At 40.1% G+C, this 26,720-nt stretch overlaps 2 protein-coding genes across 6 annotated transcripts in view; both read right to left on the bottom strand.

Moving 5' to 3' along the window:
* Positions 1-6,034, bottom strand: part of OC90 (otoconin 90) — a 26,084-nt gene extending 20,050 nt beyond the window's left edge. For 2 of the 4 annotated variants that reach the window (XM_038126744.1, XM_038126743.1), the window contains exons 1-5: positions 5,801-6,034; positions 4,739-4,834; positions 950-1,015; positions 704-763; positions 265-439 (exon numbers count right to left, since the gene is read on the bottom strand). In XM_038126744.1, coding sequence (XP_037982672.1) covers positions 265-439; positions 704-763; positions 950-1,015; positions 4,739-4,784 — 347 coding nt within the window. In that variant the 5' untranslated portion in view covers positions 4,785-4,834; positions 5,801-6,034. The remainder of the gene's footprint in view (positions 1-264; positions 440-703; positions 764-949; positions 1,016-4,738; positions 4,835-5,800) is intronic. The other 2 variants (XM_038126746.1, XM_038126745.1) reach the window with 2 other exon arrangements.
* Positions 6,035-8,507: 2,473 nt separating this feature from the next.
* HHLA1 (HERV-H LTR-associating 1) lies at positions 8,508-25,521 on the bottom strand. Of its 2 annotated transcripts, XM_038128215.1 has the most exons (17): positions 25,237-25,521; positions 24,928-24,990; positions 20,758-20,866; positions 19,844-19,903; positions 18,682-18,762; positions 18,133-18,216; positions 17,954-18,037; positions 16,525-16,608; positions 15,904-15,960; positions 15,709-15,795; positions 14,834-14,926; positions 13,606-13,803; positions 13,008-13,079; positions 12,695-12,769; positions 9,596-9,752; positions 8,861-8,943; positions 8,508-8,637 (listed from the first exon to the last, which is right to left on the bottom strand). In XM_038128215.1, the coding sequence occupies exons 2-17, from the start codon at positions 24,931-24,933 to the stop codon at positions 8,594-8,596; spliced, it is 1,374 nt and encodes a 457-aa protein (XP_037984143.1). In that variant the 5' UTR covers positions 24,934-24,990; positions 25,237-25,521; the 3' UTR covers positions 8,508-8,593. The 2 variants fall into 2 exon arrangements, with proteins under 2 accessions (XP_037984143.1, XP_037984144.1); XM_038128216.1 differs by lacking the exons at positions 24,928-24,990; positions 25,237-25,521 and adding an exon at positions 23,563-23,704.
* Between the last annotated feature and the right edge of the window lie 1,199 nt (positions 25,522-26,720).

Below are 26,720 nucleotides of genomic sequence, written 5' to 3' on the forward strand. Positions count from 1 at the left end.
AAACATGGATGTTTGAATTTCCTTTGAATTTCCTTTCACATCTCCTGCTGAAATAATTAAACAACTGTTTGATTGTCCTGGCCTGAGATTACATTTTCTCTCACTAGAGCCAGATGGTGTGGGTCTTACTAACCCCGAAATAAATCTATCTTTTTATTACTGTTTTTAAATAATTTATACAGGTGTAATGCTTTGGGTAATCAGAGCATGAGGGCACTTATTGCCAGTCAGGGCAGAAAAGGACCTCTCATGGACGTGACTTACTCATCAGCTTCATCCACGGGGAGCCCTTCCATCTCAAACCGACAAGAGCAACCATAGTCCTCAAAATCCCTGGGACAAAACCCAGTAACACACTTCATTTTGTTCACAAAGTTGAGAAGGGCAGGGAAGTTGGTGAAGATGGACTGTAACCAGGTGAAGTGAGAACCCAGGCAGTCTGGAAAGAGAGCAGCCATAAAACACATGGTAAGGGGAGGTGACACAGGTGTGGGTGACACACGGGTGATGTTTGCGTGAGCACAGAGCCCAGACAAGGCAGTGACATCAGGCAGTGCTTGGCACTCAGCAGTGCTTAGTGTTACAGTGGTCTTTGGGGAGATCTGCATCCACAAAAATCCCTGTTTCATCTTAGTAAATATATAAAAACAAACCCCACAAAATTTCTATTCAGAGCTAAAGTACAACTGGAACAGGTACGTACCAAAAAATAATGCGACACTTTCCACATTTTGAAAGACTCCATTGAAGAGTGTGGCATTGTCTAAATGAAAAAATAAACAAACAATGCTTTTTTTTTTTTTTTTATCCCCTAGTCTCACTTCACTTGTTAAACAATTTGGAGATGAGTTCCTAGCTATTTGCTCCCACTTCCCTGTGATGCTTCTGGAGTACAAGGATTCCCACTGCCATGCAATATTGCAGAAAGTAAAGCTTAAACCTTTCTTACTCAAGATTCTTTCAGGTGTGTTAAGCAGCTCTGGCAGGAATGCTGGCGGCTCCAGTTCTTGGCCACCTACCTCAGCAAATAAATTTGAGAAGAAAAATGTTTAAACGTAAAAAAAAAAAAAAAAAAAAAAAAAACAACAAAAACCAAAAAAACCCCAAAAAACTCCCCACCAAACCCCAAAAGATCACAATAAACCAGCAACATATATTTCACTATGACACACTGCAGGCATTTTGAATATCTTCATACACTGCTAGACTGATGACATGAAGTACTTGCTCAGCTCCACTCCCACCCTGCGAAGCCCAAAACTGTACTGGTGTGGACTGGTGTGTATTGGTAATTCTCACCCACTTCAGCTCAAAACCCAGCCTCTGTTGAAGAGGTATTGCTGCTGAGGATGAGCTAACCCTTGTTTTCCTGTCCTCATCTGAACAGTAGCCCTTTCTGGGACAAATTAGTAGAATGATATAAAATTGGTTTAGTGCCCACCTACGTCCCAAATACTCTGTAATCCTGTGCTATAATGTGAAGCAGGGTTATTTGAAGTGATTTGGTTTTTCTAAGTTCATCTTGGTTTTTTGCCTCATTGTCTCTCTTCCTATAAGTCTTTCTATTTCAAATTAATTATCTTTCCTTCCTTTTGAAGGTGACATGGTAGATTTGGCATCTTTTCAACACTTACATTTCTTTCTGTTGGTCAAATCCCGAATTAGAGTAAAATCCAATATTTGTTCTCTCCCTCCCCATTTTTTAACCTGCTTTATTTTCCCTTTGCATGATTTCAGGAGACAGTTTATTTATTACTTTGGATTTATTTAACCTTGGCATTTTTAAAAAATGTAGTAAGTAAAGGGTATTTACTGTCTCAAGAATCTATATATTTAAAACCAAAAAAGCCCACAGTGTTAAATTCATGGCATAACTTATGTCTCAGAATAACTGGCATTAGGAAAGCTGTCTTTTATCTCTAAAAAAATTTCTGGGAAAGAGCTGCCAGTTCTCTTGCTCATCTGTTACATTTTCCTGCAATAAATATAGGTGTAAAAGAGCAAAGCAGAGTGTGGGGTTTTAGACAGGAGGCTTAAGTCTATGTTTAACAAAGGATTAGGAAAAATTGGATTTTTTTTTTTTTAAGATAGTATATAAATGCTTTCTCGGGATGTCCACAGCTTTTGTGATGTGAACAAGATTTTCATGGTAATGGTCATATCCTCTCAGCAATTAATTTCTCAAGTTCAGTTGCAGAATTTGGAGACAGGATTGAGTGAGTGAGGAAGAGGTGCTTCCTCTTGTGTTATTCTTTTCCTGAAATTCTTGGTCACAATGAGAAGCTTTTAGATGAAGAGCAATCCATCAAAAATATCCTTCTCTGCGGCAGGACTAAGAGAAGCAATTTGCTTTTCACAAACCTGAAAAGATCTCCCAATAAAGACTGGTCTTGTCACAGAACTGGAACAAGTCTGTTGAAAGCTTTATTGCCATGAGGAATTCAGCTTCAGGCAAAATAATGGCATGCCTTGCAAAAAAACAGCATTGAATGCTATATTTGTACACATGCTTGCTAAAGAAAAACTAACCTTTATTTTCTGGCTTAAAGCCTGTATTTCCCCTGCAATGACAAACATCACCTGGGCCAGGTTCTGTCAAGTGCAACTGGAGCCAGGTTTGACACACTGCATAACACCACAGCTCAAACTAAGAGTTGAAGAAGAGCCATTATCATTTGGTTCTTTCAGCAAAATGTTTGGAAAACATGAAAATCCCATAGAGTTGAAATGAAGAGAAAATTGACAAAACCATATTCCAGGGGTATTGGAAGCTATGATTGCTCCACTGTCCTGCACTTGCAATTAGTTCTTCTGAGCAAAGTGAACTGTGTGCACCTAATTAACACTCAAATGTTTGAAGTTCCCCTGGAGAGGAATGTCTGCTCAGCATTTTGGTTAATCATTGGCTCTTCTAATCCTATAATTACAAAGAAAAACTTTTTTAATTGTCACCAAGTCAAGATCAATGAACCAATGTTTGCCAACAAGATTGCTTACTTTTATTTAAATTGGAAGTGGAAGGAACAAGGAGAAAATACTTTCTAGAGTAATTATTCTCTTTTCCTCTTTTGGTATCATGTATTTGGAACTACTTTCCTATGTTATTCCCTGTGGAGGCAGTGAAAGATTTCACTACAAAAATCAATCCTTTAAATCTCAGAAGACTGTGGGGATGGCAACTTGTCTCACCTCTCTCCAAAACCTGTTAAAAAATTCAGTATGTTTTCAGGAGACTTGTATGATACATCAGCTCTTGGGCTTTCCCACTGTACACCTTATCCATGGAATTTCTTTTAATGTTATTTTACATATAAAATTTTTTCTGGACTGCATCTGTGATTTTACTACCTGACAACAGTTTTCTGAAGTGTTATATAAAAAAAATCCCATCAAAAAACATCACTGCATCTCCAGCTGTCTTTTTCAGCCATGACTCACTAAAATATCCTAATACAGGACATTTGGATGTACTAATGGATGTACTCCTTAAAATCCTTGGGAAGCAAAAACCTTGACTATGCCAGAAAAAGTCAGGGTGCAGCAAACCCAAACCATTTAATTTATTCAAGGTAAATCACATTAATTCCTCTCAAAGATGCTATTTCATGCACAGATATTTGCTTCAGTCTCAAAGCAGAGATCAGCAGAATAAATCCCACAGAAAGATAAATTAATAATCCTCCCCAAACCTAAACATGGTAACACTTTAAATATTCATGTTCTGATTGTATTTAGCTAAGGGGAAAGAATCTAAACACTGTTGCACAGCCTTTTAAGGTCTGGGGGATTTTTTTTTTCAAATGTTTTGTCAGAAAAATGTATGAATGTCCAGATATTTTTGAGTGCAGTATCGATACAAAAATATATATTTTTAAAATAAATAGATAGTGCAGGTATTTGCTATCACTGCAGTGGGAAATGTGAATATTCTCTCTGATTTCTCTCTATATAGTAGGAGTCTTAAGGTTCAGCTTCATAATTTTAGCCTATATGTTTTGTGTTAGACCTGTTTCATTTCTGAACTGCAATGCAAGCAACTCCTCAGAGGAGAAGCAACTCTGAAGTTGATGAAGGTCCGTGCAGAATTTTCTATGCTGGGGTCCTGCGTTTTCTCTTCCCTTTAGAAATATCCCCATGGATTGACCAGAAATGGTGATAGACCTTCTAAGAGTCCTTTTCTTCACATACACATCATAACTCTTACTAACATTCATACACAGTGCAGACTGCAGAAAACTGAGATCTTTGCCCATCCTTGACACAGAGAAGTTCATTCTCTCATGACAATAAAATCTAATGAGTTATTTGAAGAAAAAGCTATTCATACTAAAATTCAAAAGAGGAGCTTTAGGTGGACATGGGCTCTATTTCAGGATGTACTGGATGGTTTGGAGAATTAAGACAATAAAAATGTATTTAATGAGTAGAATCTGTATATGAAACTTATAAATTTGGAGTCTTAATGGCTTAAATAATGACAAAGTGTTAGCAAAAAAGAAATTGCAAAATTTTTTGTTGTATTTTTAATCCCACTACATGTTTTGTTACTTCACTACAAGTCCTGAGAAAAATATTTTATGAGTACTTCATAAAGAAATGTCTTCAAGTGCATTTGGGTGTTGAACACCAAAATTTGAGCAGAGAGAAGCTGTTTCTAAGGTATTGTTTCCAAATGCTCATACTTAAAATAGTATTTTGACATAATGTCAAATAATAATGAAAACACATTGCCACTTACCACTGTACACCACCATGGACATAGACACCAGCAGAATTACAATCATTTTTGTTTAATCCAAAGACAAGAAAAAAGTCACACAGCAGACTGGTGTGCCTAGTGAGAGTTAAGTAAAATATTAGACAGAATGTTATCTCTTCAGTCTGGGATTGGGAAGACACCATCTTGGGAAATCATTCTTTTGTAGTTTGGATATATTTCTTCCTGATAAAATTCAGTTTTTACCCTTATCATAGTAAATGCACATATTACAGGAATGATGAGCTTTATATATCCTTATTTTACCAATGTTGTCTAAAAGTCTGACTAACAATATTTATTTTGGTATTGCTTTGAGTCAACAGACTATGAAACTGGCATGTAGCAAGAAAATGGTGCACTTGCAGTTTCTTTTGTTCTGCAAACAGTTTTCACATCTTCCTTCATCTCATACAATGTTCAAACAATTCTATGTCAAAATGAAGATATTGTGAAACACAGTGTAAATGAAGTTATTCTGATGTTACATCTATGGAATTCAGTTTATCCACAATCCATTATATTTGTTTCATATCACAAAAATTTGTAGTCAAACATTTATTCTAATCTGTGTTGAAGCTCATCTAATATATCATAATTTTTCCTAATAAGAAATATGATGTTATTTGGAGATCTTCAAAAAATGTGTGTAAAAAAAATTGTCTAAATGTGTTGCACTAGTATTCATTAAATGGAAGATTATAGATTGGTTTTTAACTACAGTCACAAATTACTTTAAATTTAGAACAACTAAGTCAGGCATAGGGCTTTTTACAGCCAAATAAATGAACACACACATATATGTATCTGCTTATTATTATCTGCTTTTCTGAACTCAATTATGGAATTAATATCTATTACAAAATCTTGTAATATTTCATCAGGAAATCAGATTATAATCTAACAGCTCTAAATATTTATAGTCTATTTTCCCGAATCTCTTGCCTATATTTTTTTGTCTATTACTCCTAAGTCACAAGTAGCTTATTCTACATTGTTTTCTTCTTGCTTCCCTTATTATAGAGAACACCCAGAAAGACTTACCTTGTGGGATATTATCCCAAAGCAGCTGGATGGAAGACAAATGAATATCAGCAAAGGCAGTATAAGTTATTTATACCCACTTGGATATAGACTTCACCCATGTGATCCCTTCCTTTATCAAACCCACTTCAACATTTATTAATTAATTCTTCCATGAGATTCCTTGGAGTCATTATGCCCAGTGTGTATCTGGTAATATGGCTCCAGCCATGTAAAGGATCCATACCAAGAAGTCAGTTCTGCAGGTGCCTTCACCATGTAATAACTTTCCCTAATACTCTTGGCTGTAATTAAATAACAGTCATCCCATTGTTATTAATCACTCACAAAATCTCTTGGGCATGTGAATGTGGCTTTAATGGCTTAGCAAGAGGTAGTGTTTGGTGATGAAAGATGAGTGAGAGTTTACACAGCTTTAAACACTGGCATTCCTCAGCGTTGGGAAGTCTTCTTTAATCTATCCACAGTGGCCCTGATCCAAGGCTGAGTGAAATGCAGGAGAAGGTTGGTTCAGTGAGCTTTGGGCAGGCTGCTTTTTATCAGGAAGGTGTGCTTTCTGCCAGGGCCAGACACAGCTACCCTTCAAAGAGTCCATCAACAGATGCAAACTGTCCACTGAATTGCAGCATGGAGAAGTGAGAACTCTGACAATTGGGAATTATAAAAATACTTACATGAGCAAAAGGCCCTTTGACTCTGTGACCTACAAGGTTTTCAGGGAGGCCTTCACAGTCACCTGTAAGATCTTCATGGAGAAGCTGTTGATATCTGAGCTGGATGTGCCTGGAGAGGTGGTTGAAGATGACTCTTGGGGCCCCAAGGGTGGTGGCCAGTGGTACAGAGTCTATTTGGAATCCAGTGCCTGGTGGTGCGTTCCAGCAGTCAGTGCTGGATCCAGCCCTGCTTAGCATCTCCATGAATGGCCTGGATGATGGGGCAGAATGGACCCTCAGTGGGCTGGCAGATGACATGGAACTGGGATGAGTGACTGGCATTTCAAAGGGTCACGCTGCCATCCAGAAGGACCTCAACAGGAACTCCATGAAGTTCAACAAGAAGTGCCAAGTCCTGCACCTGGAGAGGCGCAGCCTCATACACCAAGATGTGCTGGTGGCCACCTATCTGGGAAGCAGCTCTCTAGAAAAGGACCTGGGTTCCTGCTGGACACAGGGTTGAACAGGATTGAGAGGTGTGGTTTTGCAGTAGAGGAGGCTCAGGATGTCCTGCATTGGGCAAAGTGCTGCTTGCAGGTTGAAGGAGGGGGTCCTGCCCCTCTACTCTGCACTGGTGAGGCCACACCTGCAGGGCTGTCTCCAGTTCTGGGCTTCCCAGTATAGGATAGACATGGAACAACTTGGGACAGTTCAGAGAAGGGGCTCAGAGATGATGAAGGGACTGGAACATCTCTCATGAGGAGGGGACAAGAGAGCTGGGACTCTTCCCTAGAGGAGTCTTGGGGGGGATCTCATCAATGCAGTGAACACCTCAGAGGAGGATGCAAAGGGGACAGAGCCAGTCTCTGTCCAGTGCTTCCCAGTGATAGGACAAGAGGCAATGGGCACAGACTGAGAGCTGCTCCAACAGGGTGAGATCTCCCACAGCATGGCAGTGCCATGGCCATGTTATGGCACCTCTTCTTGAATTTCACTAATTTCTTGATGGCTCATTTCTTCAGCCTGTTGAGGTCCTGCTGGATAGCAGCACGTTGTATTCCCAGCACATGCTCACTGTATCGACATTCCTATTTATTCCATTGGCCTAACTTTCAATATCTGCTGAAATGGGTAACACTCCAATCTATCCTGCTCTTTGACATGACAGAAGTTCTTCTCTCATGCTATTGAGCACAACAGTGAAATGTATTTTGGAAGAGAGAACTATTGCATCCCACCTCTCCCTGGGGTCAGCATTGCTTATACTGTCACTTTCCTCCTTGGATTTGCCTTCGAACATCTTTCTTCAGTGAAACATCAATGTGCAGCAGTGCAAACAAACTTCTTACTTAAGAACAGTTTTAATGTCTTGATGACATACTCTGGGTAGATGGTAGCATAATGTTACCACAGCATAGAAAACTATGGGATCGTGTAATTGATTTGGTTATTCTTTCATTTTTTTAGAACTGGTTTTTAGTTCACCAGACTTGCATATCAAGGAAATGAAAGCTGGGTTGGGGTTGAAAAAGGCCCTGAGCAACCTGATGTCGTGAGATTGGAAGTAGATAATCTTTAAGGCCCCTTCCAACCCATTCTATAATTCCATATTTCTATGAATCCTCACGCAAATACATCTTAAAGTACAAGAGGTCCTGTCACTTCCTGGGTTGACACTGCACAACAGAAATTGCTAAAGTAATGGAAGTTTTTGATTTAGAAGATAATCTGCATATGTTTAACACCAGAGTCCTGCTTGTCTTCAATATTTCAGGTTGCTTTTAAATTACTTTGCAATTGTTAATTTTGATTACTATGTCTCAAATGTCAATAAAATAAATAAAAAGTATTTGCATTCATTAGCCAGCCATGTAAATATCCTTTACAAAATAAGATTTTTAAAAGGCTTTCAATGTTTTTATTGCAGTTACATCACTTGTATAAAAATCTCTGTTTTTTAGACATTATTTTTACAATGACTTGGAGGAGGAGGCATTTCTAGGCTAACATCTGGTTAATACTTGTCTGATTTCAAATATTTACAAATAACATGTTGGTTTCTGATTTTTACACTGAGAAATCAAAAAGAAAACTAAAACTGCCACCAGTCTTCCAACTTGCAGTAAAATTTCCCAGTGCGCTAAACTGATGTACAGATGTTTTTAAGGCATTTTTGCTTTAATGCTGGAAGAACACAAGAAAATATTAGTTAGAAGAGGTTTTACAAGAAAATATTAAAACATTCATGAATGTAAAATAATTTATTCAATCCTTTAAAAATCATTATCAGATAAAATAGCTATCTGATGAAAGACAGCAAATATTCTGTGGATATGCAAAAATCTTTGTTATAGCTTCATAACAAGGAATGTAGAGATATTGAGATATAAAGTGAAAATGTACTTACTGTGGGAGTAAGCAACTCTTTTGACTCTTTCGCAGACATAACTTGCATTTTTCACAAACCAGGAATAGTATTCAACACAGTATCTGAGGATGGAGTTACAGATAGGAGATGCAGTTAAAGATAAGAGGCTTGTTACCTTTCATAAGGAGAGGGACTTTGGACGAGGGCATGGAGTGATAAGATGAGGAGGAATGGCTTCAGGCTTAAACAGGGCAGGTTCTGATTAAATACTAGGCAGAAATTCTTTACTGAGAGGGTGGTGAGACAGTGGCACAGGTTGTCCAGAGAAGCTGTGGATTTCTCATCCCTGGAAGTGTTCAAGGTCAGGCTGCATGGAGCTTGGAGCAACCTGGTCCAGTGGAAGGTGTCCCTGCCCATGGCAGCAGAGTTGGAATAAATGGTCTTTAGAGCCCTTCCAACTCAAACCAATCTATGATTCCATGATAAGCACATACTATCATGCTGCTATTACTAAATGTGGAAATAAAATCTAGATTCCAACCTCAGTTATGCCTTTAGATGTTTGGAAAGATGCAGCTGGGCTTTTTTCACTTAGCTGGAATACTGAGGCCAGATCAGGTACTGATTGGTGCACTGGGACACATTTGGGTCTCAGCCAGTGGCCACAGCTCCTCCAAAATAATCACTGGTGATTGAAAATTGTCATTTGGGAATAAAAAGCCTGAAGGACTATTTTAAGCAGAGAGAGAAAGAAAAAATAATGCCAGGTTTTACCTCATGGCTTCCTTTCTGGAATATCTTCTCTGACCAACACAGAGGCACAGCTGAAAGAACCTACAGAGCTCCATCACACAGGGGTTGATCTTCTGCACTATGAGGGTGACAGGAGGTGAGGTCACACGGGGCTCTCTGAGCATTGCCTGTGGGCACCCTGGGGAGAAAACACAACTCTGACCTAGCCCGGATGCTTGATGCAAGTACCACCAAATTTCTTGCTCGGCCTTGTCTGGGCTATGACCTCCAAAGCAATGTCTTCCCTGCTCCAACAAATAAGGGATATACCTGAAAATGCCATTCTGGGGCAGAAGGAAGGAGAAGGAGAAGGAGGAGAAGGAGAAGGAGAAGAAAAAAAAAAAAAAAAGAAAAAGAAAAAGAAAAAGAGAAAAAGAGAAAAAGAAAAAGAAAAAAAAAGAAAAAGAAAAAGAAAAAGAAAAAGAAAAAGAAAAAGAAAAAGAAAAAGAAAAAGAAAAAGAAAAAGAAAAAGAAAAAGAAAAAGAAAAAGAAAAAGAAAAAGAAAAAGAAAAAGAAAAAGAAAAAGAAAAAGGCAGCCATGGTGTGACTGTCAACTATTTTTTCCATTTTTGTGTAAGTAGCAGCAGGTTCTGGCCATGTGTGGATAAACTACCTTACCTGCTGAGTATAATCCCCTTAGACAGTGTAATTGCATTTCCAGGTTCACATGTCTCACACAGTTTATAGCTCTGGGCAATGCTATGTTATGTGATAGCAGAGGTTATGAAGGTTAAATTTGGACTAATGAAGTTCTGTTGAAATAAGCCTAAGTCATCTAGTGCTGACAAGAAATTTAATATAAAATGGCATTCTTGGGCAGGAAAATCAAGGCTCTACCATCCTGAAAGAGAAGCTGTTTTCATTGCTATGAAACTATTTCTCTCCTGGCAGTGCTTGACCAAGATAGCAGCAGTATGTGAGGAGTAGGGCACACACACTGGCAGCTCCCAAACTCACAGGCTGCTCTGCAAACCAGCTGTGTCAAAGGCACTACACAAATATCAGGTGAAATCAGCCAGGGATGGGCAAGAGGGAGACCCATTTCTCTTCACCCCAGCAATTTCACATAAATGTCATTGGGCTTTCTCCACTTCTCAGCGTTTGACACACCTTGACATTCTCCTAGCTGGAGTAAATTAAAAATTAATGATTCCTTGCTTAAGTAAACACACTTCATGTTAATAACCAAATATCAGAGCATGGGGCAATAAGGTTTTAATATAAGTTGTCCCTGAAAATTAATGCTAAAATTAATGAGAAATAATAAAGTTGATGAATAATTAAAACTTGCTGGAGGCCACCCTCCTATGAATTTCAGCCTCCACAGAAGTGGGTCCTCCTATCCTGCCAACCAGGTATTAAGTGCTTTACTCAAGCTATGCGTTTTGCCAGCAGAAATTCTGTTTTATCTAGCTGCAAATTGAACATTGGCAATTTCAATTTGGAGTCATATATGTGGGAAAGTGAAGTCAAACAAAAATGCTGAAAGCTAAGGAAATTGATTTGGTTTTCATTTTTGACAATCACTTTAAATTAACGCTGTATTTGCACAATACTGTATTTGTTTAATGATGAAATAATTTTTCAATTAATTTTCTATTTAATTTTTTTTGATTGCATAGTATATTCACATCATATCAATGAAATTTAAATTTTCACCCATTCATAGTAATGTTTTATACCTCTTCTGTTATAAAGAGGTATAAAGCTGTGAAATGTATGTTTTTGCATTCAGTACATAACTTCATAAAGATAAGTAAAAGTAGGAATTTATTTCAGAACTTTCTTTTCTATAAATTCTCTTTCTTAGGAGATTGAATTAGTCAAGAAACCAGAAAAGGCAAGAACCACAGCCCCTGTGCAGAGATGTGTGTTTAAATTGCCACATTATTGTCAGGGGCAGTGAAGTGTCCAACTTTTGCAATAAACAGACAGCTCTTTTATCAATACAATATCACATCCCTGTGACACTGAGATTAAATTTTGCTGCCAGTGAAGAGCAATGTTGTGGTTACTGTGAATGAATCAGAATCAAAATATCCCTCCCTGCACACTCTAACATGCACATTTACATGTTTTATTGGTTGGCACCCACTTCTGTGATTTAAGAAATGAATTATTGGAATCCTGAGTCATCCCTCAGAACAATGTGGATGCTCTTTCTTACTTAGGGATCCCACTGCTGGATTTATTTCCCCAAATGCATGATTGTTAGACTCAGGCAGGCAGCCTGTGCCTCCATGGCTCCTCACAGAGAGGCATTTGGTGACTCCAATTCACCCATCTCACTGAAATCCATGTTTCCCAGCTTTTCAAAGCATCCTAGGTTCTCCAGGATCTGTATGCTGCACACCGGAGGAGGACTCTGGTATTTGGAGCTCTTTAAACAGAAGTAAGATGAGAGAGAATGAAATCTGATTTCAGAATTAAATAGCATTGTAAGAGCTAAAAAGATGATCACAAAAATGAAAGTGATTTGCCCAGCATTTTAGTTCCTTAGACTCTTCTGGTTTTATCTAAAATACCAAGCCCAAAGGATATTGAAGACCCCTGGAGGTCAGGCTGATATGTTATCTTTGCACTACCCAGCATCCATCCTTCTCCTAGACTGTCACCACACAAAAACACAAGAAGATGAGAACGGAGCTTTCACGAAAATCTAGTTGATGATGATTCTTTTTTAGCTGAGGAAGTAGTTTGCAGTATTGTAAAGTCAGAAAACTTCTGGGGGTTTCATGTGGCATGAGCTGATTTCATAATTTTATTTATTATGGGATTTAAAGCATGATATTTTCTTTTGGAATGACTTTCAAGAATGAATTCTTTGATAACCAATCAATGCTAAAATTGCCACACAGAGTACCTATTCTATAACCACAATATGATCTATGTTTTGAATTTGCAGCTGTGTACAATTCACAAGCAAACGGGAAGCAGTCCCTTGGACATTTGGGGCGGTTTACATACATAAACTATCACAAGCTAATTAACCATGTGTGTTTTTCCTGCATGGAAATGTTTCTATCTTGCATGACTTGCAAACACACTGCTGTTTCTGCTGCAGGAGGTGCATTTACTTACTGGTAGCTGAGTAAAGTTTCAGAGTCACACCAGGTCGGTAGGAAGGTGGCAGAGACAGTACTGTGGAAGGCAAATCTGAGGGGAGGGGAAAGAATAGAACTTGCTTTGACATCTTAAAACAAAAAGGCAGCTTGATTGAAGGAGCAGCAGAAAAGATTACAAAAAACCAACTCTGAACTCAGAGTTCATTAATAAACATTTACATAGACAGTGATGTATAAACACATTATCAGTCACCTATTTCTATATATTACTTTCTATTTCATAAATGTGCCAACTGACACACTTTGTTGCTATCCCAGGTCAGTCTTACCTGGCTCTGTTTGCATCAGTTTGCTGGCTTCTTGTGGAGACACTGTCTGCATCCAAAACATGGACGTGTCTGCTGTGGGAACAGAGAGACACACCCTTCCTTTTATTCATTATTTATCTGTCTGCTAAAAGAACTGCTACATATGAGACAGCTCAACATCCAGAGTTCCTCACCCAGTACTGCCAGTGATATATAAAAATGCCAGGATGAAATAGGAAGGACAAAAGCTGTACTTGACTAGAATTTGAATAGCCTGTAGACTAGGGAAGGGCAGGGCTTCAAAAAGGCATCCAGAAAGCAAAAGAAGCATTTCTACATTGCTTTTTCACAGGTCTGCTCACCAAATTTGGAGCTAAATGTGAGGGAAGATCCAAGTGGCAGAGATGTTTGTGGGAAGCAAGATCAGGTTTTTCCCCTGAAGATAAGAAACTACAAGGTGGCACCTATAGCTGATTTTGACATTTCTGTAAAGTAATCACGTCACTGGTAACCCAGAGTGGGTGTCCCTGAAGGGCTCTCCAACTTCCACTCCGAGGCACTCGGCCAAGCCCCACAGCAGTGGGCTAGGGCAGGTTCCAGAGCTCCTGGCCATACTCACTGGGGCTGGGCTGCAGGGCTGGTGATGGGGCCAAGCTCCCCCCAGGGCTCAGGGGGGGTCTGGCCATGCCTTGGGGCTGGGGAGCATCCACGTGGGGTGATGGAAACCACGATCCTTTGGCTCCAACTGTCTTTGGCCACAGCGGGAACTTCGTGGTGGGGATTCCCCCTCCTTTCTGGGCAAGAGGGATCCTGGTAGCTGGAGAAGCAAGAGAGACAGAGAAAGGGCACCAGCAACTGCAACACACTGGGGGAGAATAATATCTAAAATACACCCAGAAAATGCCATCTACCCCTTGAGTGCTTCTCTGGTACTGGAGCAGGCACTTCTCCATTTGGTTTTAAATATGGAAACACAGGGAGCTCCAATAGTGTTTGAAATTTTAACCGAGAACATTTTAATGTGTTTCATAAACAAAGAAACTGAAATGTTCCTGCAGGATTTTGGTTTTTTCTTGACATAATTTGCACTTAATTTCCTGAACTGCTTCACTACAATAGAAAGAGAAAAAGGTCTTGTCTGTTTGAAGGTGAGCAGGCGGGTACTGGAGGGCAGATGCTGCAGTTTGAGAAGAGACACTCATGGCTGTGAGAGATAACAAAGGTGGGCATGTGGTTTAGGAAATTAAAAATATTTATAAAGGACAGCAGGCTGCCTGCAGGAAATGCAGGCATTTTGTGGGAGAGAGATGCAGCTGCAGTGACAAGGAGGCATGAAGTCATGGTCGGAATTTCTATTGATTTCTACTACAAGCCAGCAGGAGCAAAGCCTTGCTTTTTGGCTTCCAAAATGGGGCAGAGCAGCACTTTTCTATCTTGTAGCCCTGTAGCAAAGTTAAAGGTACTAAAGCTTATGAAATGCTGAAGTACAACTGAATGTCATATAAAGAAATAGATAGAGAATAATACAGAAAAAAAACCACATAGAAAATAAGAGGAAATAGTTTAAATAATCTTATTTTTTGGTTTTAAACCAACAACCAGATTTTCTCTTCTTCCCTGCCTCTTTAGAAAACTTATTTTTTCTGGTAAAATGGCTTTTCACAAGAGTTTCTCTATCCTTCAGCTCTTCAATGTGTTACTGGCATCATTTGCTGATTCAGAGAAATTTTATGCTACCCTTTATTTGGAATTAACATCACATTTAACTGCGCAGCAAACATACATGATCACTTGTCAAGACAATAATCAAGGGGAACACAAATGTAGGTCTGACAATATTTGCTCACATTTAAATGTCCACACATATTCTGCTGATGAATCCAGTGTCTTGTTTGGGTCTTCCTGCAATTTCACGAAACTTGAGAAAATCGAATCTAGGTCTTGGAGGTATGAGAAGACAAGGTTAGAGCACTCACTATCCTCTGCATATTGAGTGAGAAAAAGGAAAGAAATCAGATTCTGCTACCATAGAAGCAGCTGTTGTTTCTAATTAAAGGGGGTTTTGGCCAAGCGACATCTTTTTTTTTTTTTTTTTTTTTTTTTTTTTGTTTGGTTTTAAAAGGAGAAACACCCTTCAGCTTTCAGCACAACTCGCCACTGATTTCAGTCTGCCTGCATTAACCTGTCCTCAAAAATGGGAGATAGTCATGGGCAACAGTGAAAGGTGAGTACCTGAAGTGCAGCTCAAACTGGCAAAGCAGTTTTGGGTGGAGGAGCCACACAGGGCAATGAGTGAATGTATTCATATGCACTCTGAATGTAACTCATGTAGGAGTCATTTGTGCTGAGAGCTATGCAAGGCACTCAGTTAGATTAAAGAGCACAAGAGACCCTCCCCAGCCCGGTGCTGAATTCTCTAAAGGCACTCATCCCAGCAGGTTTTGTTTGTTCCTCCACCAGACGACCTTGTAACAAATAATTTAAGGAGTTTAAAAATTTACTTACATTTATGATATAATCATTGTATTAAATTTTCAACAATGTAAAATATTATTATAACTATAACTAAATACATATTAATATGCAAATATATAAGCAATAATAAAGAATAAAATAATATTTATAGTAGTGGTAATGAGGATGAAGTATTCATTGCAAGAGCTATCTGGACATGATTTTCACTTTGGTTCCTGTTTCCTTTTATTCCCCAGGATATACTTACCCAGGTCAGATGATGTGTTACTGGAAAATGTGTAATTAATAACAGGAGACTTATCTAGTATTTCCAAAAATTCAGACAGATTTTTCCCTGCAAATAGAAATGCTTTTAAATATGAAGAAAGGCTTGTTTCCAGTATAAATCATCACTGAGGAAAACTAGAGCAATATTTTCGGGTGGAATGATTTTAACTTTTACCTGTCTGCCCTGCCATCAAACAGATGTAGATACAATCAGAGTCATTGCTCTGACGCACTGAAAGGCAAAAAACATAAAAGAGATCATCAAAGTTACCAGTTTTCCTTACATGGAGTTATCTTAAACAGCTGAAAACACAAACAAAAAAATGGCATGTGGCTGTGGCAGCTGACCAAGTATGTTCCTTCTGATCTAATTTTGTGACAAAAATCTCAAACCAGCATCAAATCCAAATGTTAGTATCTTCAAGGAAAAAGTTTCTATCTAATTAAAATTCTAAATTACAAGCATTTTTATATGGAAAAAAAATCTTCAGCTAAAATAGCCCATACTTATTCTCTGTGAATCAGAATTGCTCAAAATATCAGTATGCAATAATAATTCTCAAACCAACCAATTTGTAGTGATTAATTGTAAAACATTCAAACAACATTGCATAGAAACATGTACATCTCTCTATTGCACACAAACATATTATATATGTATCTTGTTCCATGTGTTGCAAGAAAAATGCTGTTGAGTAAGAGCAATAGGCTTTTATCCACATTTTCATGGTTGTTTTCATGCCAGGAGTAAATGAGACTGATAAAACAATGATAAATGTTCAAAGGAAATGCAAACCTGAGAGAATAGAAGTGGATTTGAAAATTTCTGTGAGATAACTGGTGGAGTTTCCAATGATATCAACAAGTAGAGCTGTAAAATCTAGACAACAAATAGAGAAAGTTTATTATTGAAAACACATATCCTACCATGTAGTCAAAAATTCACTCTTAGATGTGATGATATTTTAGATATATGGTCATGTATGACACAGTTTAAAATATTTTAAAGGTTAAAATATTTTGCTGGAGTGAGTGGACTGAAGAAACCATGAGAATACTTTCAGAAATATATTTCAAAGATGATATCCAAAATGACATCAGTGTGTCTAAAGGCAAACTTAAACGGAATTTATCTGTTCAAGAGAACGTTTTAAAGTAATGCTCTACTTAGTCTGCTTAAAAGTAGAATGAGATCTAAAGCCTGCAGGCTTTCCCTGCTGTAATTGCCTGTCTGCCGTGTAGGACCATCCAATAGGCATTGGATTTTTTCCTCTGGGGTCTGCTTCAGACATACTGATGATTCAGATGTCAGCCCAAGAAATGGCTGCTGGTGTTGTGGGGGTACTTCCTAGCAGTAACAGGCCACTGTTCTCACTTAGGGAGTGCTGGACCTGAGCTCTGCATTTTTACTGCTTTGGAGAATGCTCCAATCCCCAAGATATTCTGGAACTGCAGGACAAAGATTAAACTTTAATAACTCTTTTATTCTCCAAGGCAAACTGGGTCATTACCCATAAAGGCTTGTGACATGTGTGGGTCCAGAGAAAGCCATGAAAGCCACTGTGAATTGTGAGGGGTCGCCACATGTGGCATAGAGGGTGTGGAGTGTGGTCTGCAGCTGCTAATCTACTCTTGATGCCCTACATTAACCAGCTGAAGAATCCAAACACTCAGATGCATCCTGAAATGTTCAATTCTGTGAAATCAGGGGCGTGAATGAGGATTTCAGGTGAAGGGTTTGCCCAACAGTATTTTGTAGTCCATTCAACAGTTCTATGAAGATGTCAGTGCTTGCTTTTCACTTCTCTCGGGCTCATTGAGGTTACTGGAAGTTTCTCTGTTGGTTCAGAGAAGCCCTTGTTGATCTCCTCTGGGTTATCTCAGGAGAGAAAAAGTGGCCAAGGCGAGGCATCACATGTGGCTGGTTGTCTCTCCTGTGCTGCAATTTGTATTTCCAAGGAGGTAAAGGAGGCCTTTTGCCAGTCGAACCACACCAGTCACTTGACTGATGGCTCCATCCCAGGCTGGCTGGCTGGCTGGCTGCAGCCACCTGAGGCTGAGGTCATGGACTTAGAGCAGCCACTAGTTGTGAGTTATGGCTGTTGGCCTCGGTGTGGTGGTGGCAATCATAAGGATGTAGTCTGAATTCAGACTACAGCCTTCAGCTCCAAAGGAAATAATTCAGCTTAAGCACATGCAATTGTCAACCTCTTTTGTGTACCCACCTGTCAAGTCATTTGTCACATTATTCAAACAGTAGCAGTAGTGCATAGGGAACTTGCCAGGGTCAATATTTTTTGCATTAGAGACTGGAGGGAGAGACAGAGAAAAAAAAAAATCAATGTGTTGTGGCACAAGAGGTGGGAGAGAAGCTGCTCCAGAGCCAAGCAAAGCCAACACTCACTGTTGTAAATGGTGACTGACACTTTGTGGAAGGCAAACGAGCTGTAAGAGGTGATGCTCAGCAATGAGAAGAGTTTCTTGGTACCTGCAGAAACATAGGTCCATGCTATTAGTGCTGGGAACAAATAGTGAGAACAGCATGTTTAGACTCTGCTCATTTAGTGTCTAAAGAATTCCCAAGGTGCCAGTATGATACAGCTGTCTCACACTCAGTCTGTTCTCATTTCCACTGAAGGAAGGATCATTTGCATTGCTTCTTCCTTTTTATTTTGTTTTTCTTTTAATTGAAATGTACACTGGATTAGAAAGTGCTTTTGAAAGGTGTCCCACAAGTAATTATATTGTGTCTATATATAAACCCACACTAATTTCCAAGTTCTCTGGGGTAGACAGCCATCTGCATGATAAATTCACGGAGGTACCATGCTCCTAGAAGCAACTCTGGAGGCCAACATCACATGTTTACAGCTTCTCCTGCCAGCACTTGTAGTGCCTTTTCTCCTGCACTGCTGGGCTGGCAGCTGTGACCTGCCCAGCCGTGTCCCATTACCTCTGAGTGCAGTGCTCAGCATCCCATTCACCAGCTCTGTCAGGTTAATAGCAGCCAGGTCCAGGGACTTTGCAGGCAGCTCTGAAAGAAAGGGGGGGCATGAAGGCACAAGGAAACAGCTGTGCCTCCACTGCTTGCTTCAATGTGCTAGAAATCTGCCAGAACAGGAAAACCAAAATGAGCAGATTGTGTACATTTGGGGCGTACCAAAAAACACTGATGGGAAAGTAAAATTCCAGGACCAAGGAGATGAGTCTAGAAAATAGCAAGACACAGCAACAGTAGAGTGGTGGGCCAAAGTTCAGGTCTGCCAGCTGTGCCCTGACCATGCCCTTGAGCAGCTGCAGGACCCTGCCAGCCCTGGCATGCTGGTGCCCTCTCCTGCTGGGCAATGGGTGTTTGCTGCCAAGAGAGCAGCAGATCTCACCGTGCAGGTCACAAAAGGCAGAGAAAGTTCCTAAGAAGTGTTTCACCTTCCCCAAACATACATGAAAATACAGATTTTTGGTTTTCAGCCATTATAGCCATTGATGGCTACACCGCTTGCTAAAACAGAAAACAATTGCTGTAGCCAAATCACTCTTTTTATCTTAACATGTTTTATTGCTGTTGCTGTTGCTTATTTGTTTTTCCCAAGTATTTTCAAAAATTTTTTGCTTCCCTCCCACAAAGTCATGCAGAAGCAGAGCAGTGCAGTGTCTGTGTGAGGGAGGAAGGTGTGTGTGAGCATGATAGAGAGAGGAAGAACAGAGCAGGACAGAAAAAGAAGCACAGAAAGCTGAGATGAGAACAAAATTGAATTTGGGGAGAAATGCAATTTTCCAATGACATCAGTACTATTTATAACCAGTTTGAAGCCAAGCTGCACCCTAGGGCTGAAAGCAGCTCTTGTCCACAGCACAGAAGAGAGAAAAGAAAAATCAAAAGGGAATGAAGAGCTGGGAAAGAGAGAAAGGGAAAACAGAAGAGTAGATTTTTGGAAGGTCAGTTGTTAACCTGGCCAGGGACTGGACTGGGTGGGGTGGCCTTACAGCAGGGGTGGGCTGGGGCTCACAGACTCTGCAGGAGCAGGGCCCATCTGCTGCCACCTCCATGCCCAGCACAGCACCTCCCACTCCTATTCACACCCAGACTCTGGGGCTCCTGATGTGCTGCCTGTTACCTGCAGTAGCCAGCACTGCCAATTGCTTCTCTTTCTTATTTTCTTTTCTTAGGCACGAAGCTGCAAAGTGAAGAAAGAGACTGAGAAACAGTTTTCTGTGTTGAATTTGCCCCTCAATAAATAAAATAAAAATATAATAGTAAATATTTGTAGAGATCTTCACTAGGCTTGCACCCAGAATTTGCTGCAAGGTACAGAGTAAAATAAGGCCAAATCCAAACAAATCTTCCCTTCTCTGTGCACATTTTTTAATCAGAGCAGTCATACAATTGAGATTTGTCCTCAAGAGCTGTGTTGCAGGAGGAATGGGTTGAAACTGGGCTCAGGAGATTGGACTGGGTTTCTGGGATTCACTCAGTGACCAGCTGAGGTGCACAGCAGTAAATGAGAGATTGCAGGACAAGTTGAAGCTATGTGTTTGAGATTTAGGTTTCCTATCCCACCAGAGGACAGCTGAGTGCCTCCTAAGAGTAATCCAAAAGGCTCTCCAAAGGAGGCAGTGCTAGAAAATGCTAATCTGCCATGTTCCTGTGAAGCTTCAGCTTCTCAGCCTATCCAAGTTCCCCTTTATGTATGTTTATAAAGGAGAAATCAGTAGGCCGTGTATTAAAAGCCCTCAGTTAGTCAGAGTTAAATCTGGCTTGACAATCTAGGTGGTAGGAGCTTTTCCATAACCCTTCTCTCTCTTTCCTTTTAAACCTTTCTGATTCCAGGTTCTTGACATGGGATCCAGGAACAAGCATCACCTGGTCTGCTCTGCTGAGTGACACCAGCCCTGGAGCTCCAGCCCTTCAGTGTTGCCTACACAAGGTGAAAGAGCCAAGCCTGCCACAGATGTGGGAATGGGGATATGGGAGCAGCTGGGAAAGAGGCACTGGGTTATTCCCCGGGGAGCACCAGACCATTGTCCTTACCTGTGCTGAAAACCAGAAAGAGACATAGAAATCCCAGGCCCATCTTTGCTGCCACATGCCAGCAGAGCCCCTGCATTATGGATGCTGACCTCCAGCAGGTTTGGCTGGTCTAGGAGAGAGAAATGCTCTTTTGGTGGTGTTAAAATTTTTAGCATTGAGTAATTTTGTCCAGCCCTTGTCCCAGAATGATTTGACCACAGGAGAAATATCCGATTTCTGTGATGCAGAGAAAGGTGTTGGAAATGGCAAAGGAGCCCCCACAATCAGTATTTCCTCTGTGCCTGTGGCTGCCCTGAGTTTAGCATGTACCTCTTGATTTTTGAGTCCTACCTAACTGGCTTTTCTGGGGTTTGGTAAGATTGTCAACACAACCCTCTTCTCTGGCAGGATGAGCTGTGCCTAAAAGGCACCTGACACATCAAGTGCGTAAAACCATTCTGTTAAAACAAGATAAAATTTTCTTATGTTTTGTTACAGACCAGAAATGTCAACTGAAGTTCTCTTCCTCATAAATGTTGCTTTTCTGATCATTCCTGGTTTTGTATTTCTGTAGTTACCATCACCAAGTTGTGTCCTGTGCTGCCTTGCCTACCTGCTAGGTAAGGATTAACAGTGCTCTGCCTTTCAGACCACGAGCTGCTTTCCAGGTTTCAAAGATTTAATTAGAGGGTTAGGGAGGGGGAAAAAAAAAGTTTCTTTTCATGTTTCCCCTGTTTTTGCAATATCAGAACATGTCAAATAACTCTGTAGCTGTCAGAAAATGAGGGATGATATGCAAACCAGAAAAAAAAAATCTAAATTTTTTTAATATCCTCTTGGAGCAGCTACTCTTGCAAGTATGCAGAAAAACATTATCTTGAAGATAATACTGTTTGATTCAAAAACTATCGTCATCATATTTAAAATATTTTTCATCTTGAAGTCATCAGAGAATTAACACATTTAAAAAGGGTTTATTTGTATTTAGTGGCTCTAAAGAGACTCTTCCTTGGGATGGTGGAATAATACTAAATATTTCTGTGCTGGAAATGTCTCTGTTTGCTGGTCTGATGAGTCAAAAGTGTGTAAGTGCCAGCTCTGCTAATTCAAGCAAAGCTCAGAGAGCTTTCAAGCAGTTCATACACCTATTCAGCCCATCTGCCCAATCCTCTTTACTCAGACCCAAGCCTGGACTCATCCACAGTTTCTGCACAGCATGTGCAGAAGAAAAAAACTGAGGCAGAAAGTGTTGGCCAAATCTCATTCCCAGACTTCATACTCCATCACCTTTTTGTGGAGGAATTATGCAGGGACAGAGTCCAGTATCCTATGGATAAGTCTAGCACCAAAAATCCTAAACCTGGCTTTTCTTGCAACAATATTTGGCATCTGGCAAACTGCTAGACTACAGACCATGAAAATGTTGCTGTCATGAAAATCACAGGGCCTGACTCCCTGGCAAGGCTGTCCCTGTTTCCACTCTCTGGTGTTACTGGGACTTGCAACAGTTTTGTTTTATTTTTTTTTTTATGGATTTGTAGACTCTGTAATTAGGGGAGAGCAGTGTGTTAGCTCAAGCCTGCTCACAAGCTGATGTGGTGGAAGTAGTAGAGGTGTAGTCTGCATGGAGATAGTATAAAACCAATCCACATCTCTGGATTCTGATATTTTTTTGTTGTCTTTTGTTTGGCTCAATGAAATAGGAGTTAGTGAGAGATGCTCCTCTGTGGAGCTGAGTATGAGGAAATGGTGCTTGGCAAAGCAGCAGGGAGGTGGCTGTTGGGGAGATGGAGAGTTGGGTGATATGTAAAGGGAGGTTTGTAACTATGTGTGATTTGGAGCAGTGGTCCGTGGTGGTTGGTGCATCTAGATAATCAAGTCTCCTATTAAAGGGCAACTATTGGTTTGTGTCCTTGTTTGAGGTGAGAAGTGGGGTGATTTGCTGCTTTTAATAGAACCGTATGAATTTTGATTGTACTATGGGAAGTGTCACTTAGCTTTGCAAAATCTGCAGTAAGATGAGTTGTGCTTTGTGATGATGGTTCCATGTTTATGGGCCACAGCCCCTCAGAGCAGGTTCCCCATGTGTTCCATGCACACAGGAGTGACCAGGCTGCAGAGCCAGTGCTGTCCCTGTGCACACCAACCCAAGGCACATCAACAGGAAACACAGACAACAGAAATGCTGCCATTGGGCTGTCCCTGAGGTGCAAGGCTGGTCAGCTGGAGGGTCTCTGCAGCCCTGACTGGTGAAAGACCCCACACCCTGCCCTTCACAAGGATTTTGGCTGCATGGTGAGTGAAAGACTCAGAGCTAAGAGGTGGGAGGAGAGGTCATGCCCTGCCCCATTTTCAATCTGCTCCTATAGATCAATGGTCAGTGAGGAGACTTGATTTCCAGGACCCGCTTTGAGGAATATGGGCTCTCCTGGGTCACCAGTGAATCACACTAGCACTGAAATCCTTGGAAGAGCATTTCACAGACTGATGTGAAAGCACAACTGTTTTACAAAGGTTCAGAAGAAAAAGGGTAGATAGCAGATAATTTCCTATCAGAGATCTAACTTAGTGCTGATTTATTTAGAGTTGTTCATGGCGGCAGGACGGGGAAAATCATTTGACAGAGAACTTGGTGTAGCAAGAGCAGGGTCTAGAGAAACCACATTCCTGAAAGACAGAGAAGAGGCAAGAGGATTGACACATGAAGGGATCATCTATTTTAGGAGAGAGAGAAAAGCTGTAAAAATACAAACAGAATAGAGCAAGACAAATTGTGCTTGGGAGCATTCCCCATCACCCCACACTGGGTGAAGCTTTCTTGCTCACCTGAATTGTCAGTTCCCTCTGTCCTCCCCACTGAGCTGCTCCTCTGTGCTAATCAACACACACAATTTTCTGCACACATAGTGCTGATTTCCAGCAGGAATTTAGAGAAGGCATTAACCTGGCCATATCACACTACAGACTCAGCCAAGCAAAACATCTAACGATAGGGACAACAGGCAAACACAGCCTGGAAGGATGGGTCACAGTAAGACAAATCCTGTTCTACTTCTAGCAAAGAAATATTGAGTATTTTTGCTATAAAATGATGGAAAATTCTCCATTCATGGGAGCGCTTGTTTTTGCCTGAATGCCATTTTTAGCACTGGTGTGTTCTCTGACCAACACAAAATGTTTAAAAAGAAATTGCAGATAAATCTTAATACTAGGCATATCACTCCAAAATGGACTACCCTTGCTCCTTATTTGGTAGAGACTTAATTTAAATTTGAAGCATTAGCTTTTAGTTGCTTCCCAAAATCTTTTTCCAGCATTAACTCTCTGAAATTTATGCTATTCAACCAAATCTCAAAACTATGTGTGACAACTATTTCTGGAACTGTTGCCTGAAATAGCTTATCTCTCAGCAATGTGAGTATTAGTAATATTAACTCTTGTAATACACGTCACATTTGCGTTACTCTGGTTATTCAATATCCAATTTTTATTTATCAGGGACAAGCCTTTATTACTTTGCAACTGTATCTCTCTTGAAGTGATTCCACTGCGATGAGTGAAATACATGCCCAGATTGCAAACATGAAATCCTCATTGTCCTCCAGACCAAAGTCACCATTTCTATTTCAGACTGTACTGAGATTCACAGGCACTGAAGGCACAGGTGCCTCACAGCCCCGAGCAGGCAGACAAATCCCCTAAACTGACTCAGAGAAGGTTTTCCTTCCAGACATTTGTCTGATAAAGACTGAGGGTCAAGCCTTTGGTTACAAATTCTCCTTCACCTCTTCTGGATATAACAATCCTCCTCTGTTTATTTTAAGCTGAATGATGTTAGTAGAATCTATTTTATTTAGAACTGTTAATCCAGATTTCCCTGAACTGCTGAATTGGAGATTTTAATCCAGTTCAAATTACTTTTATACACTCATGAAGACCTCTTATTAAATCCCTCTCTGTTACTCTGGGTTAACAGCAATCTTTAACTAATGTGTTTACTAGCTATGCTTCAGTAAAATTCCTTTTAATGTGGCAGGTAAACCATGAGGTTTGAATAGTTTTCATTTTTCCTGTATCAATGTACTGCACTCCAATATCAAGCAGTTTCCTCATGTCTTCACGCTTAACAGAGCAGAACAGAAATCAAGAGAACAAAGAAATAAAAAAGTCCTTGAGTAGGAATTTCCTTACCTTCATTCAGTTGCAACATCTAAAGGTCATGTCTCATTTTAAGCACACCATCATCCACCAAGTCTAAAGAAATATTTCAAGTTAAAGTGAAAATATGCTCGTGTTACAACTGCACCTTCATTACATTGATACAATTACTTTTTAAGTTCAGATTTATTTGTGTGAGAATGCAATATAATGCAATAAATACACATTTAGTAAAAAAATTAATTTGCTACATTTCCACTGAGCATTAATAGCACAGCTGAAATGATTTCCTCCAAGTACAAGCAAAACCACCACGATCTGGAATAGTTAATATCAACTTACCTGATTTCTCATGACAAAAATTATTATCTTCAGAGCCTATATAACACTGGAAGTTATTGCCACTTCTTAATAAACACTTTGTGAAAAACTTTGAGTAGACAGGCTTAATAATCTTTCCTTAAAATCCTGTGAAAATTGTTATCCTAATCCCTGAAGGACTACCTGGAGGTAACACAATCATAAGCACACAAAGTGCTTGTTGAATCCTGCATGGAAAGGCTCTGTGGCAGGGCAGGTGGGGATTGGGAGCTCCTTTTGGCAGTAGAATTGAATTGTGGAGGCTTTTTTTTCCCCTTTTAAAGGAACAGCTCTGCTTACTGCAATTAGACCCATGCCACCTTTGATGGTGAGAAGTAGGCAAGGGTGAGCCCCTCTGGTAAAGCTTTAGCCATCCTTCAGTCCAAACAAGGGACATTGTCAAGAGGGCAGAGATGACACCTGAAGTGTATCTTGAGTGTGGAACCTCAAAAAGGAATAAAATGTGAGTTACAACAGGAAAAATTGCCTGGAATCCATGTTAAGTGGTGAGGAAAGAAGACAGGTCTGGTCAGAGCAATGACATAAGGCAATTTCAATGCTGCTGAGTGATGTGTAGTAGTATCCAAGGGAAGATCACTGTTGGAAACAGTCAATAAAATTCTGCTACCATTTACTCCAGCAGGCTGGAAATAATTCCTCTGAAATCAGTGAGTTTAGATGCAGCATGGTTAAAAGCCAGTGATCATCCATTCAGTAATTTTATCACAATCCACCAAACATTTCCATTAGTGAAACCACTCAAAACGTTGTAGCAATTAGTAAAGGAAATCTAAGTGGGTTCACAGTCACTTTATGAAACAAAAAGTGCTTTACCAACCATTTTATGTGTGTGGTTGAACTGTGTCTCTGTCTAACAATCCTGCCTTAACCAAGAACTTCAGATGCTGCAAGGCAACTGCAGCCACATTTAACAGAGCTGTAGCTGGTCTATAAGATGCCCACACATCCGTGCACATGCATGCACAATTTTTCCTTGTTTTTGTCCACTCTGCTTTTCACAAAAAACATTAGGTGGTGGGGTTTCACTGCATCTAGTATTATTTGATTCTATATGGAATTTACTGCTGTGAAAAAAGGAAAATTTTTGAGACTTGTGACTGAATGCTGCAGCTGGTGGAATATGGAAGAACCTTTTCTTTGACGAGACTTACTTTTACTGACTTAATTACCAGTTGCTCAATAGCACATCAAGAAGTCTGAGATGAAAGTCCTCTCTGTAACAGCTGACAAAACCAGGTATAGCCAGGAAAATGTGTATGCTGGGATCAGTTCCAGCCTTTTGATGTTTGCCTGTGAGGATAATTAGACTTTCAGCAGGTTTTGCTTCATGCTGTGTTTTACCCTGGGACTCTGTAATTTTAACTTTCCTCAGCTGCTGAGCAATGCTCAGGTGACCTGGGAGGGGGCTTTTGTTCAGCCCCAACTTTGACTCTTGGGGACAATGC

This window comes from Motacilla alba, chromosome 2 (genome assembly GCF_015832195.1).
Source record: "Motacilla alba alba isolate MOTALB_02 chromosome 2, Motacilla_alba_V1.0_pri, whole genome shotgun sequence".
Taxonomy (NCBI): domain Eukaryota; kingdom Metazoa; phylum Chordata; class Aves; order Passeriformes; family Motacillidae; genus Motacilla; species Motacilla alba.

Coding starts and splice junctions, on each gene's coding strand:
- HHLA1 (XM_038128215.1), bottom strand. Junction 12,770..13,007: donor ACTGATGCAAACAGAGCCAG/GTAAGACTGACC, acceptor CCCTCCCCTCAG/ATTTGCCTTCCACAGTACTG. Junction 8,638..8,860: donor AAGAGTTGCTTACTCCCACA/GTAAGTACATTT, acceptor GTGTTCTTCCAG/CATTAAAGCAAAAATGCCTT.